The sequence below is a fragment of the Fringilla coelebs genome (assembly GCF_963513975.1).
Source record: "Fringilla coelebs genome assembly, chromosome: 22".
Classification (NCBI taxonomy): Eukaryota; Metazoa; Chordata; class Aves; order Passeriformes; family Fringillidae; genus Fringilla; species Fringilla coelebs.
The window spans coordinates 8,095,303-8,111,231 of record NC_140048.1 but is presented as its reverse complement, the minus strand read 5'-3'; the positions used below and the strand labels follow the sequence as shown (position 1 = coordinate 8,111,231).

Here is a 15,929-nt window from a genome sequence, read left to right as displayed (position 1 = left end):
GAGCCAGCGGCAGGGGAGGGATGCGGGAGCAGGGCAGCGGAGCCGGGCGGGACTGAGCCACCCGCAGAGGAGAGGAGGAGAGGGAAGGAGAAAAGAGGAGAGGAGAAGAGAGCTGCCCTGCTCCCTGCTCCCGTGCCGGGCTGCCTGCATGGCTCCCGGGCACTGTGGAGATTGTGGGGGCTGCTGCTGCTGAGCAACCATCCATCGCTTTAAACTCAGCCTCAACTTAGCGCAGCAGGCAAGAATGGCAAAGCCACTGGAGCTTTGGAGCTGCCAGGAGAGCCGGGGAACCTGGGTTTTGGTCGCTGCTGTCTAATAAATGGGAGTAAAATGGAATTTCTTACCTGGGTTTTTCCTGCCTTGATTCTACTGTGCACCCAACAGCACAGGTGTATCAGGTAAGAAAACATCTTATCATTCTCTCGGGGTAGCTGGAGTGAGTGATGCCAGCTCTGGCTGGGGCTCCCACTTTTGCCCAGGGATGCTTTCTGCACTTATGGGCCACGACTGCTTTGAGTGAGTGTTCAGGAGAAAAAGGGCCCTTGACTGAAGAGTTTCCATAATGTGCCTCATGTGTTTCAGTTTTTTCTTTCTTCATTCCCTAGCTGAGAATGCACTTCTGCCAGTTGAGCAGCAGTTTCTTGGCTTAGTCAAGGGCTGTGTTTTTAACAGGATGCTCCTGGAAGATTTTTCCCGAGGGCACTTACTCTAAATTGGGGGCAGCACTTTTTCTAAGGCACTGCAATATCCCAGCTCAGCCTCAGCCCCTCCAGCAGCTCTGTAGGGGCCTGCTTGAACATGAAACTCTTCCATAAACCCCAGCACAACCAGTGGGGTACGAGCTGAATAGCCCTGCTTAGGGCCTCCATAGGTGCCATTAAAACCCCAAAATCCAACCATCCCTTTCTAATGAGTTCATTAAGTCTCCTGAACTTGGGTTAGCAGGAGGAGACTGTCAGAGATCTTAGGGGGAAAAAAAATTTGGAGAACACAAACCATTTTTAAAAAATAATAAATTTTGAAGGAAAATGTATATTTGCAGCTCTCAGTCACATTCCCTCCGAAGGTGTTAGCTAGGCAACCAGCGCCGGTCTCGGTATATTCTTATTCTCTCCAGATCTGGAGGCTGGATGTGGAGAAAGCTTGCCACGATTACGCAATGAAAATAGAGGGGGGAGTAAAAAAGAACTTGCTGCATGTAAAAACATGCCTACACCCCCCAGAGCAGGGGTGGTTGTGGCATTAAAGGGGTCTTACATCTTCTGCTTCATAGTCATCCTTAATAGCTTCAGAGGAGTGGAAGAGGCAAAGTGGGAACTGTAGTAAAACATAACATTGTTGTTACACCTTTTGGAATTAATCAGGGAGATCTGATTTTTTTCACTGGGAAGGAAAAGAATCTTGCTCAGAGAAAGTGTCAAGTCAACTGCTCTTAGTCAGGATTGACAGAATGATTTATCCTGTGACCTTGAATCTGTTATCCAGGGTCAGATCCTGACATCCTCAGACTCTGAAGCATTCCAGTGGTACAGTGAAGGCAGAGGAAATACTGATTATTACCTAAGGGCACCCAGATCTTGCCCATCATTTCAATGATCCTGTTTCTCCCTCTGCAGCTGGGCTACCATTGAAGCTGGGGGTTGAGAAGTGATGTTTGAGTACATAAGACCAAAAAAAGAGAGAATTTTGAGGAAGAGTCTGTCTTCTCAGCCTCTGTCTCCAAGGTCTGCTCCTAGGCACAGCAACTGCCAGGATATGTGTTTGTTGGATACATTATTTATTTTATTATTAATTCCCTAATTGACTTTCTTTCTCCAGTTACACAATAGTGATGAATTGTTTGGTAGGAATACATCCACTCATGGCAGACTCAGGCAAGGCAAATTCTAACTTCAGAAATTCCAACTGTTCAGGTTGTAGTCTTCCAAATATTTCCAAGTGTCAGACATTCCATGGTCAAGGAGAGCTTCTCTGTTTAGATTCAGGATTTAGGGTGGCAATGGCAGGACACTGCTTAATCTTGTATAAAGGGAGTAGCCTTGCTTGCATGTGTACTTTGGATCAGTTAAACAGAACTGAAGTGAAATTTTATCCTTGCATTAGTAAAATTATTTTTGGTACGAGCTGCTTTTATGAATAGCCGCATATTAATGGGCAAAACTGCCAATGGCTTCATTTGAAAGCCCTGATTTTGTTTTCTAAATGCAGTGTGATTCAGAATTTTGATGATAGAGGCCATCCAACACCCCTAAATTCTCTGCTCCTGAGTTCTGTGCACTGTATATTGAAAAAAACCCATATTCCAAAAAGGAAGAACATTTTGGTGAGTTTGAAATTCACCAAGAAGACAAAAGAGACAAGAGACTTCCCAAAAGCAAAACCACCAGTGAAAATAATGTTATGGTTTGGCAGAGGGGGGAAGTGGAGGATGTATGCAGGCTGCTTCCTCAGAGCATTTCTGAATACCCTCCTGGGGTGTTTAGCTGTGTGTAAAGCAATTTCTCTGTCATGTGTGTTATTTGTCTGAAGTGAATGAGCCAAATTCAGCCTAAGTCAGCACATTTTTGTCAGGTAAACAGTTTTTAAAAAAAGTGGGTTTTGGTCTGCTCAAGACAGTGATTAGTGGCAAGGAATTTGGCATTTAAATGATTGACAGGTCTTCAGGACAAAGGCTGTGGCTTCCACTATTTTATCAGGGTTTGAGATGCTGTGGATGCTGCAATAATAAATGTGCCACAGTGAATGAGATCATCTGCAGAAAGACATTTGGAGAAATATTTCTTCATTTGTATGAGGAAAGAGCACTTCTGAAACGAGTTTTGGGGTGTGTGTCTGTACTGTGTAATTTCCCACTGAATGAGATTTTAATTCTCTAATTAGAATAGGTGCATATTTAATATTTAAGTTTCCACTCTGTTAAGTGACTTTTATACTCTTGCATTTAATTGTCATTCTGCTGTGTGTCTCCCTAAGCCTTTTACTTCTATTTGTGGAACCAGAGCAGCTTTAACACGTGAATGTATGCAAAGAGTGGTCCATTTTCTGTAGCTTAAAACTGCCAGAGAGGCTTTGATGTTCTAAAGGTTGCCATGAATTAAGCCTAATGCCTTTTCAATTACATTTCAAAATACAAAACATATTTACAGTGAGCTTCCCTTCGAGTCTGGAATGGCAGATGGGAAGGATATACATACTGCTCTGGATAATCCTGGAGTTTGGCAGAGGTCAGATTGTTCACTGACCTTGCAGGATATTCCTTGTCTTTTTCCCAAGGAAAAGTTTTCTTCAGTGGTGATGACATCTTGGACATCTGTCCCAAATGCTGATCAAAATGAAATATACTGATCCCAGTCCTCCAGCTGAACTGGTTTTTCCATCTGCCAGGTTAAAAGATTCATATAATAACCATGCTACAATCCCCAAGAGAATCAGGTTAGCAGATCTAGAGAAGAAACAGAAGATGCAAAAAGCGATTTTCCACATCTTGCTGCTGTGTGAACTTTTCAGAAGATCAGTGCACCCTCCTGACCAGTGAGGCCTCAAATCCGTGTCCTACTGGCCACTGACTTAAGGATTCTCAGCTTTTTTTGCAGTCATCCTGGAGATTTTGGCACTGCTGGGCAAAAATGAAATTGCTATTACTATCCCTTGCTCAGCTGCTGTTGTGCTCTCATTCACATGGAACTTACAGATTGCCTCTTGCTTTGGTGTGATTTAAATACCAGATATTTTCCAGTAATATTGATAAACTTCTAGCAAGTGTTTTCAAGCAGTGTTCTGGAAGAGAGCAAAGACAGGCTAATGCCTCACTTGTCTGACAAGCCTTTGGAGATGTGCTGTCCAAGTTGATTGATGCTTCTCCCCCAGATCATTCCACATTTGTAGGAAGACCTGGTCCTGCAGCAGCTGGGAGGGAGGTGCCAGCTTGGATTGGGAGGATTTTGGGATATGTGTACTTTTATTCTGGAACTGCTCCCACTTAGCTCTGAAAGAGACATTTCTTTGTTCTGTCATGTGACATTCATTGCTTGGAGTTGCTTTCCCTAATCTGTGTCAATATCAGGGACAGAGGAACTCCACAGGTTTGTGCAGTTTATCAATGGGGATTTCCTTTCCCTTTGTCTATGCAGGAGAACTCACTATTGCTTCCACGGTTTAGACAGCAGTAATCTGTTTTCAATGAGCTCAGCTGAAGTTCTCCCAATGCTCCAGATATGGACAGATGCAAACATATTCTCAAAAATATCTGCCTGAAATGAGATGTGTACAGAGTCAGAGTGTGGATCATCTTCTTCAGCTTTCCCTTTGGGAATGACTTCCAGAGGCACAGAGGTCCCCAGGGCTGTTGCCATTCAGCCAGTGAGGCCCTCCACACTGGCCTGGTGCAAACTGAAGAGAAGCTTTTCAGGAGCTTTTTTACCCCTTGGATTTGACAAATCAATATCTTGATTTTACTAAGTCCTTTTTCTTACTGAAACAAGCTTTACAGCAGCTTACATTAGGAAGTGAAGTTGCTGAATCAACTAATAATAGTTGCCTTTCTTTCATCCTTACTGCTTACACTATGAAAAGTTAATCCCTTCCAATGCATCTTTTCTATGCTGGTCTTCCTTTTTCAGGTACAATAATGAATAATATTTTAGGCCATTTATAATCCCAACTGCTTATCAAGGATGAAGGAAATTCTCCCACCATTCTTCTTGTAACTTTAAAGCACTGGATGTGATGTGCAGAAGTCTAGAGGAATGACTCAAAGGAGTTTTCACCACATGGTAAATTGAGCCATAAAATTATTTCAGCTGTAATATTTTAATAACCCCCCTGGTATTAAGTGCATATAGCTCCACTAACTCCAGCACATTTGTTACACTGATGATCTGACCCTAAGGCTTTATTAATAATAGAAACAAGATTTATTTTAATTGTGTCATGGATATTTAAGTAAAACTCCCTCTAGATTGTAATCTGCTTAAAACACATGGCAGGCTGTAGCCCTCAGTCTTTAACCTGACTCTCATCATTTTAACTTCCTTTGAGCTCCACGGCTTTCCTTAATGCCATTAAAATAGAATCCTGACACAGGGGAACAGCTGAACTCCAAGCTTTGTCAAAACATGATCAGCACATGGGATACATCACTACAGTGCTGTCACCTTCTGACTTGAATTCTGTTTCCAAAACACTTTACTGAACTTGGTTGCTGCTTTAGCAACAGAAGCTGAAAAGCATCACCTTCTATTGAGAAGTCAAAGAGATTTTCAGCAGGTATATTCATTCAAGTGTATTGTAGCTATTTAATTAGGAAAAGAGTACCATTCTTTACATATAAAAGGATGTCTGACATTTTACTGATTAGAAACACCTTTCCATGTCTGTGGCTGAGACTTGTGAATTACAAATAAGTATGTTTTTAAACAAACTTATTATAAAGCTATAATTACACTACAGTAAATAATGATGGTTGGATGATTGAAAGACCAGCAGTCTGATAGAAAGAAGTGTTGATATAGTTGATGAGACCAAATAAAGAAGGAAAAAACCTCTGTCAACATCTGTTATAAATCTTCAAAGCCCTTGTCTAAATCAATTATGTTATTCCAATTTATGTAGCTGAAAACACATCCTGGAGTGTTCCAAGATCCTTCCTCAGAAGAGATAGAGGGAGCTGAGAAGTAGCGGGGATTGTAATTTGAGAGGAACATAGGACAGTGTGCTCAGGCAAGGAAATCTTAGAAATGCAGTTTAACATCACATTTTGCTGGGAACTAATGAAGTTGCACTTGGAGCAGTGTCCCTGTGCTAGGAGGTCACAGAAGCTTTGACAGCTCTGCTAATGCAAGACTTCAGTGTCTGTGCTGCTCAAAACTTACATTTACACGTTGTAATCCCAGAACTCCTTCCTTATATAATTGAGCCCAGACAAGAATTTTAAGACCAGGGCAAGCAAAGGTTTTTCTTTCAGTCTCCTGTGAGAAGAGTTGCTTATTGTAGGATACTCTGTTCCTGTGCTGGCAATAACTGCTTGTGCTGAGCTGAATGCCCAGGCTGGCATATTTTGGAGAGAAAAACCATGTGCTTTATGTGGGTCAATGTCACATGAACACTCTAAGAAAGTTATGTAAGTACCAAGGCAGAATGTGTTTGTGGTGTATTACTCTGCAGCCTTCCATGGATATTTAACCATTTCTCTTCTGTTACAAGTCAGAGGTACCTCTCAAATGCCACAGTTAGAGCTGGGATCAGTGGAAGATGCTAAACCAGTACTCAGGCAGCTTTGATCCAGTACTTGCATTCAGTCACAGGTCCTCTCAAACCACTGGGAAATCTTCTCTTTGCAAATGGTGCTGTCAGACACTGTCCCAGCCCCTCATTTATCTCTTCCTGCCCTGTCAGTCACAGTGCAGCGAGAGGAACAATGTGAGCAGACACAGATCTTCAACTGGAGCCTGCCAGCTTGAACAGATAATGAAGACAACACAACCTTGCCTTGGTTTGTAAGAGATGGAGGAATATCCACATCAGTGCTTGTGCCAGGGCTGAGGGGCTGGCAGCTGCCAAGGGCTGCAAATGGCAACCAGACCCTGGGCTCAAGTCTTCAAGGAGCATCTCTGGCCTGGCGAGAAGAGGCACCTGGGAGAGGGAGCCTGATTGCTGGGAGAGGCTGTGCCATGAGCACAAACCCCACAGCAACACATCTACCGACCAAAACCTGCTGCCTGCTATCCAGATTCCAGATGTGCAGTTTTTCCTGTTTTCCTGTCACATTTGACAATGCACCAGCCTTCTTGATCTCGGCTGTTGTACAGTAAGAAGCTGTCACAGCTGCATTTCGGAGTTCACAGATGCATTCTAGGCAGTATACAAAGTATCTTCCTTTCCCTCATGCTTTTCTAAGTTTCTAAATGTATTTTTCCTATTTTTTTTTAGAAAGAAAGAAACTTTTAAAAGTATGTGCGTGTACTTAAAGAAGCCACAGTCTTGCCTGAAATTTGTTTTGATTTAAACAGAAATATCTGAAATGGTTTTCTTACCTATAAAAATCTCCAGTATAGCTGATTCTACTGTAGGTGGTCTCTGGTGTAAAACAAGTGAATAACTTTCATTTTCTGTCATTCTGTTTGTAAACATGGGAAATTTTAAGATACTTATTCTCTTCACCCAGAGCTATGAGTGACATCGGAGATTACATAGGTTCCAACATTGAAATCTCCTGGTTGCCCAACCTGGACGATTTGATGAAAGGGTACGCACGAAATTTCAGGCCTGGGATTGGAGGTGAGACTTGGAGAATGAATAATGTCTCTTTGGTTCTTACAATCCTTCTGATGTTTATGTGAAATTCATACTTTAAATAAGTAAAAAGTTGTGATTATCTTTTACTTGGATACTGGAAAAAAAACAATCAACATTTTTCTTGATTTTGACAAGAGACAGACTGTTCAACAGCAAGACAGGCTTTTGATGCAGTTCTTAAATCGTTGACATCTAAGTTGAAGGAATTTTGTATTTCATTAAATGGTGATAATTTCTGCATCTGCTTGAAGTCATGCTGTCTTAAACTAGATAATGTGATTTCCAGAAAGGAGTCTGTGGTTTTCAGTAGTTGTGATTTTTATCTTGTGTCTCTTATCACTGAAGTGAGGTGTGCTGTTGGGAATTGAGGGTGCAACTGGTAAAAGATTTAAAACTCGCTTTAAGAATGTACTTTACAACACTTCAGTGAACTGATGAAAGAATTAACAGTCAGGGTCATTGATATTTATGGGTACTATGATGATATTAAAGACCCCATTCAAACATTTTTTTCCTCAGGTCCTCCCGTTAATGTTGCTCTGGCAATCGAAGTAGCCAGCATTGACCACATCTCAGAAGTGAACATGGTACAGTATCAGATTGTTTAGTTTTGCTTTAAAAAAAGCAAAGGTTCAAAGCCAGAAGCTGCATTTGTTGAGCTATGTAAACTGATTTTCTCCATCAAGACCTATGCAATTCTAGCAATGTGTTATGTACAACATTGATATTGAATCACTTTTTTATATCCTGTGCTTATCCATAGTAGGAGCATATGACCAAAATACCACTGCTTGGGCAGCTCCCTGGCTAAGTATAAAAATATGCGTTTGCACTGAAAGCAAATAATATATTTCTAGGCTAAGATATTGATTTTTGGCTAAGTTCCAAGACATTATCATTGTCAGCATCACTTCTTAATGAGGATTTCTCTTGTCACAGGAATACACCATGACAGTATTTTTGCACCAGAGCTGGCGAGACGATCGTCTGTCTTACAACCACACCAACGAAACTCTGGGCTTGGACAGCAGGTTTGTGGACAAGCTCTGGTTGCCAGATACTTTCATAGTCAATGCCAAGTCTGCCTGGTTCCATGATGTGACTGTGGAAAACAAACTTATCAGGCTCCAGCCAGATGGAGTCATTTTATACAGCATCAGGTGAGTGGCAAACAGTACAAGTGTTCTCTGTTGTGTGTTCACTTTTTGAATGTTCTATAATCACTCAGCATTCCTAGGAGGATTTCCTGAAATAATTATTGGTTAAAAACTGAAGAAATGCTCCTATCTCCCTATCTTTTTCTTTATGAGAAGTCAGGAAGGTCTCTTTGGCAGCACTAACACATTTTGCACTGCAGTCACTGGTCATGTCCAGAATGCCCTCAGTGGGAGAGAAGCCTCTCATGCCTTTGGTCATTAGGCAAAGAGTTGCTGAATACAGAGCAAAGATTCTGTTCTCCACTCCCTCACTTTATTTTCCAAGGGAGCTGTGAGCCTGATTTAGGCTCAGCTTCCCCAACTTTCACACAGACAAAGTAGCATTTCTCACTTTTGAAGAGGGCTGTGGCTGGAACTCAGTAACTATATTGACAGTTAATTGTGTAATGTTCTGAAAAATAATGAATGTGCACCTTTGAAACTGTAAGTCCAAAGTCCCCCTTAAGGTATTGGTAGTGATCTTGGGGACAGTGAAAGGGAGGAGATTGAATCAGAAAATTCCTTTTTATCATCATCAATAGCTGCAGAATCCTCTGACGTTGGACGAGTCATTTGACCTTTTTTCAATTCCCTCTGCCTCTGGGTTTCCCACAGACTCAGGCAGCAGCCAGCAGGACTTTGAAAACAGTTTCCTTTGTTAGTATTAAGGTTTCAAAGTTTTCCACTCAGTCTTTTGAGTTCTGAGGAAAAGGCTCTGTCTGAATGTCACTAACTGGTGTTCCTGTTGCTCCAAACAGGATTACCTCAACAGTGGCCTGTGACATGGACCTTTCCAAGTACCCAATGGATGAGCAGGAATGCATGTTGGATTTGGAGAGCTGTAAGGGCTGAGTACCTCTGTGTTTTGTGTGAAGCCTGCATACATGGTGCTGAGATAGCTGCACTTGGCTGGGGTGATTCTGCTTTAGTCACTTGGGGTTTAAGTGAACAGAACTCTCTTCATTGCCTGTGTTGGGCATTAGACTGTGGAGTTTTCAGTACCAGTCCAACCCTGGTCCAATCCAAATCTCTAGGATTTGATGTAGGGACGATGAACAATGTACAGTCCTGCTGACAAATGTCTGGAATGTTGTGCTTCATGTGAAACCTTGTGCAGTTGTGACAGTCACTGGCATTACTGAGGTTTGTATCAAATCCAGTGAGAACAAGTAGAAAAGCCCACAGGCAAAATGTGATGTGCTATTTTTAATTTATGAGAAAATAGGAAAAAGAAAGAATTCCCTGCTTTTAATGAATGCCATTGTGACTAACCTTCACATAGCTCTTTAACTGGCCTTGGCATTCGTGTATCTGTTACACAGAAATCCATCAGAATAGTGCATGGATGGGCTTAATTCATTTGTACTCACAAAGGAGGGTGAAGAATGGATTTATATTTTATCCAGCTTGTATTTAATCTATGATCAGCATGTAATTCCCATGAGCATTAATACTTCTGAATGAAAATCACCACTGACACAAGCAGGGACCACCCAGTCAGGGAAAAAGAATCTGGTTTTTAGATCAAGGGACCTACAGGTCCTGAGGGTTGCAGAGATCTGGGAATACCAGATCCTGAGCAGATCCCTTGGCCTGTTGATGCAAGTTTCTCGTTTTCTTTTTTGTCACTGACTTTGTTTTCTAGGCTGTTAACCACAATACCATTTTATCCTGTCAAAAATAGCAATCTACAGTTTTACTTACATAATCACCAAATGCAGAGGCAGCAGACAGTGCCCCAGCAATTCATTCCCTCTCCCAGCGAGTTCTGCAGGGAGTTTTGGTGGGGGTTGAAGGTTTTAATTGAATTTGAGGGTTTTCATTTCAGTGAAGCAAACAGAAATAAAATCTCTTTAAACAAATGGATGCTTTAGTAGCAAGTTGTCAATGAACAGCAAAACTAGAAAGATTGATTTCCTGTGGATTTGCATATTACATAAATCCTCTCATTCATATCCCCCCTTTCTGTCACGGCCCTGGTGCCCTGCACCTCTCCAAAGCAGAGAGAATTATCCAGACTGAATCTCAGCATGTTTGCAACGTGTCTGGTGGAAATCAGAATAGCAGAGGAATTAGGGAACTTCTACTATGAATTCTCTAAGCTCTGAATTTCTCCCTTGAACTTTGTGTTTATTCAGCTTTCTTTTGGCAGATGGCTACTCTTCAGAAGACATTGTCTACCACTGGTCAGAAAACCAGGAGGAGATCCATGGGCTGGATAAGCTGCAGCTTGCTCAATTCACAATTACCAATTACCAGTTCACAACAGAAATTATGAACTTCAAATCTGGTAACAGAATCTTTCTTCAGTTCAGGGACAGTATCTGACTTCTTCCCACAGAGAGAAACCTCCTCTATCTATAATAGAAAATCCTTCTTCTTAAGTAACTAATTTAAGAACCTGTCAGGTTTCTGATAAGAGTTTCCTTCATCTTCCACTTGTAAGAAGTGCCATTCTTTGCTGAGCCTCTAGGTAGCCACTGTGGCGTGTTCTGTCCTTCAGCTCTCTCTGCTTGACAAAATAGCGCATGGAGTAGCCAGACAGCACTTGATAAAAAGCACTTGAGGTATAGCTCACATTTTCTTGACCTAATTTGCAACTTCAGATCAAGAAAAATTTCCATTAGCCCTGATGTTACGGAGCTTATGACGTACAGTCAGATCAGTCTAATTCTACCCCGTAGAAGTCAGTGGTGTGTATGTCTATCACTGGGCTTATTGCAATGTTTGTACAAGATTGGAGTCATTTCTTTCCTGCTGATTTTTCATCCTCTTTCATGTATTCAGATTCTCATTTATGCTGCACATCTCCTCTAAGCTCTTTTTTGAGTTTGAAATTAACTTGGCCTTTTAAAAAATCTAAATTTAGTATCTGGAGGACTTTCTACAGCAGATGATAAGACAGTACACATTTTGAAGCAATACTGTTATTTGAGAAGACTCATGATTTTATTTTCAGATCTGGCATTGATATGACCTGAGACAAATCATTTGACCTATTCTTAGCTGATGAAAGCTGCAGTACCTCGTGCAGGGTTTATGAAGCATCAATCGAACACCTTTCAAAAAAGCTTTTGGTGACCCTTGTGCAGAAGATGCTAAGGAGTGTAGCTCTGTGTCATTATCTGAAATGTCATTTTAAATATCAATCTAACTGTAATTCACGCAGCCAGAATCTCTTCTGCCTGCTCTCTTTTCCAGCAGGTCAGTTTCCCAGGCTCAGTCTCCACTTCCACCTTCGGCGAAATCGAGGTGTTTACATCATCCAGTCTTATGTCCCTTCCATCCTCCTGGTGGCCATGTCGTGGGTGTCCTTCTGGATCAGCCAGTCAGCTGTGCCTGCCAGGGTGTCACTAGGTAAAACAGATGGCTTGGGGACTCACGGGGAAGGGAGTGCTCAAGTGGGAATTGTGCTCTCTGATAATCCTCATTAAGGTGCATTTATGACCACTGCGTTTACATTTGCAGAAGGGAGGGTTCTTTGAAAGATTTCTCTCCTGGTTTAATTTCTGTCATGTTATCAGAGCAGTTCCTCAGTAAGGAACAGCAAATAACCACCTAGGGAGGGTTAAAAGCAGTAATGACTGTGAAAGAAATGAAGGAATTGATTTGAAGGAACTGGGACAGTGGCAAAAAAATGTTCCTGAAGCTTGCGGGTCTTTTTGTCTGACTAAGGGTTGCCAGCCCAGATGTAAAAGTGTTTGGGGGTTAAGTATTTGGGGTTTGTTTTTCCTGATCTAGGATAAAACCAAGGATAACTTGTTCAAAGCTGCCATACAAATGCAGTTTCTTAAAAGTTTTGAAAATCATAAGCCCCAGTATTAAGGGGCTTTTACTGTGAAAATAATCCTCAGCCTCATATGAATAAATATATTTATGTATATTAGTGCATATATTTCTCTCTTATGCTGCCCTGCAGGTATCACCACTGTTCTTACAATGACCACTCTGATGGTCAGTGCCCGATCCTCACTCCCACGAGCCTCTGCCATCAAGGCCCTGGACGTTTACTTCTGGATCTGCTACGTGTTTGTGTTTGCTGCACTGGTGGAATATGCCTTTGCACATTTCAATGCTGACTACATGAAAAAGCAGAAGAACAAGATCAAGGCGAGAAGGCAGAGTGCAGAGGTCAGTAAGTGTGATACTGGGAATAATTTTGCCAAAGCAATCACCCTGCTTCATGACCTTTTACAACAAATTCTTCCCGAGAGGAAAGGCTTTGAGAATGTTCTTGATGGTGCTTCAGTAATTCAGAGCATGTAAAGCCATAACCAGAATTGTATGTGGTAGCACAGAGTCTTCCATCAGTTCTGCCAAAGCAGGGGTTAAATCCCATTCACCACATTTGGATCCCAGGGGTGTTTCACCATGCTGGTGCCACTGATAGCTGGGATAAATGACACTGTCCTTGCCCTATAAATTGCCATTGTTCTCCTCTTCCCTTTGCAGATCAACGTGAAGAATGCCATTGTTCTGTTTTCCCTCTCCATAGCTGGTGTGAACCAGGAACTGGCCATTTCCAACAGGCAGCACCGAATTCCCAGAAGCCTGCCTGGATCATATGGCACAATAGAAATAGAAACTGGAGAGACAAAACAGCAGCAGGGAATGAAACTGGACAAAAAGACTGGCCTGAAGTCCCTCTTTAAGCCCATTGATGCTGACACCATTGACATTTATGCCAGAGCCGTGTTCCCAGCAGCCTTTGCAGCAGTCAATGTTATATACTGGGTTGCATACACAATGTAAAGGCAACAAAAAAAGGAAAATTCTTCCCAAGACCTACAAACGAAACAATACCCACAGGCTAAAAAGCCCTCACTGAAACTGAATTGAGGCACCTCTTCTCAAAGGATTTTCCAATGAGCTCAAACACTTCCAAAGTCAAGAAGGTCCTGCTATGAATTCCTACTTAAAGCAGCAATTTATTGCTGACCTGATTTGATACGTAAGACTGCACTCTGCCAAACAATTCCAGCTCTTCCTTTCCTGTAACACCATGAGACAACTTTTCATATGTACATATTTGTAGCAAAAGTTTAAATCTTAAATGACCATGGTTTTCCTCCACTTCAAGGTTGATCAGTAATGAAGATTTGGCTTTTCACACTCAGATAATTTCCTTTTTATTTGTAATGAAAGAGCTCATTCCTCACTTCTGCACGAGTGGTTTTCTGCATCTGTGGGCCGGTCTAGGTTTAACAGTAGCGCTAAAGTTGGAGTTTTTAATCAGAAAAATCTCATGAACAAAGTAAAAGGGAATAGAGGGGAGTGGAGGTTTTTTCTTAAAATATTATTTGTCTTGGGTAAAGTATTGAAAAATTTCAATGCTCTTAGTCACAGCATGAAATAAAATATACTACATAAAATTCTACTGAATTGTTAATAATGACTGTATTACATTTCAGATCTGAGCTAATGAAAGTTTAAACACTTAAACACAGAAATGTTTATTAGTTTAATAGGCCCCAAAATAGATAAAGTGGTTTAGAACCACAAGGAAAGCTCAGGCTTCCTGTGTTAGATTGGGAAAAATTTGAAAGGTGCTTGATAATGAAGGAAGTCAGACTCCATTTGCACGAATGACTTTAGAATTTGTTAATTTTCACTGAGAATCTACCATGTGTGCCTCTGAAAATATCCTTTTTGAATCTGTCCCTAAATAGCTGAAGGAAGTAAAAAAATTTCATAACTGACTTTAAGATATTCCGTTGCTTTGGATATTTTTGCTGGTTTTATTCAGAGGCTGACCTAATCTCTTAGGCCTCTTCACTTCCATTATTCAACAGTGAAATTTATGGGTCCTCATACACACTGCTTAATTCAGGACTAGATCTCTCACCCAGCTCCTGCAAAATGACACTTTGTTCTGTAAATAATCTCAGTGAGCTCAGCAAGTGAACACAGTACTCACAACAAACTAGTTTCACAATTATTCTCTAAAATCTCCACAGTAAATATATTGGAATATGGATTAAAACAACTGAAATATTGTTAATGTAGGAAGCCAATAGAATAGATTACAAAAGGGCAATTTATTTTCAGGATACTGTTGCCTTGAAAGTGAGAGTGTTTTAAAAATAGAGACTGCCACAAAACAAAAGGTGAAATGAAAGAGAGGAAAAGAAGGAAGCAAAGCAAGAGGCTGAAAGCTGCAATTGAAAGGAGCATGGAGAGAGACTAAGCCAGAGGCTGTAGGTGAGAGAAGAGCTTTGCTGGCATTTAGGATGGAGCTCTTGAATGTGTGGCTGACAATTAATAGTTACAATAAGTTTGAAAGGAGGATTTGCTCCCGGTGGAGTATGTGCACATTCCTCCTGCCTTAACTCAGCTGTGATTTAAAGTTTGATTTCATATGACCAGCACTGAAAGATAAAACATTTTAGCACTGATTTATAACTTAGAATAAGATTTGTTCAGTATCAGTGAAATAAGAAAGAGAATGCTTTGAAGAAAAAAAGAATGATCTTGAACTGGGCTGTAATAGAAAATATACTCCACTGTAGGTCTTAGGCTCACGTCAATCTTTAGTTTCTGTTATCATGGAAAAGCTGTCAGCCAACAGAGTGCTGGAAAACCCCAAGTGACATCAAGGTGTGATTGTTCCACCAATCCCTCACCAAGTTGACTCTGGACTGAGACACCTGGATTCTGCTCCCAAATCTCACCACTGAGCTGCTGGGAAATCTCAGTCAAAACCTTCCACTGCATTGTCTGAAAAATTGCTGTCATGATTTCTTTCCTATATCTTTGAGTTTTACAGAAGAAAAGCTCTTCAGGAGAGTCAAATCCTATCCTCCAGCTAGGTAAGTGCATCCAATAGTACTTTCATGGTACTATTTACCATTGTTTCTGAGGCTCACATACTGAATTAAGGCCAAGCATCACTCAAATGTCATCTTACCCAGAAAAGCAAATGAAAATCTGCATCTCTTTCAATACATTCAGGTAATCAAGCTTTTTTCTTTCCCTCCTGCTTCTCCTCTTTCTAATTTGTTTTTCTTATTGTTTGTTCCTGATGCTGATGGAATGCTGCATTTCAGAAATACACTTTATTTTTTTCTAAGTGTGTTTTTGGTCATAATCACTTTCTCTCCAAGGAAACGCAACATCTTCTGCCTTCCTCTGAATAAATCCTACCGCTCTATATAATGATTTAATGCAGAGTGGAATAAAAGCAGCAGAAGCATGACTTTACAATGCCTTTTCCTTACTAAGTTGTTGCTTTTTCCCTGATCCATCACCACAAAAATACTACAGCCTTTAGAAAGACCACAGTGCTGCCAACTTCTCTGTTACACTTGCAAAAATCAGAAATAATCTTTAGTTTAAAATCAGATTAATTTCTGCTGGGAAAGCAGAATCCAGCCTTTTTGTATCCCACTGTTTTCTCCAGCTATTAGTTTATTATGTAGCCTGTCAATGTTGGTAACTTCT

At 41.1% G+C, this 15,929-nt stretch overlaps 1 protein-coding gene across 1 annotated transcript; it reads left to right on the top strand.

Moving 5' to 3' along the window:
• Positions 1–330: 330 nt before the first annotated feature.
• On the top strand, positions 331–13,241 carry GABRD (gamma-aminobutyric acid type A receptor subunit delta; the record flags this gene model as incomplete). The annotated part of the gene is made up of 9 exons (XM_084220088.1): positions 331–398; positions 7,163–7,275; positions 7,813–7,880; positions 8,233–8,453; positions 9,248–9,330; positions 10,642–10,779; positions 11,691–11,846; positions 12,409–12,620; positions 12,942–13,241. The coding sequence occupies 9 exons, from the start codon at positions 331–333 to the stop codon at positions 13,239–13,241; spliced, it is 1,359 nt and encodes a 452-aa protein (XP_084076214.1).
• Between the last annotated feature and the right edge of the window lie 2,688 nt (positions 13,242–15,929).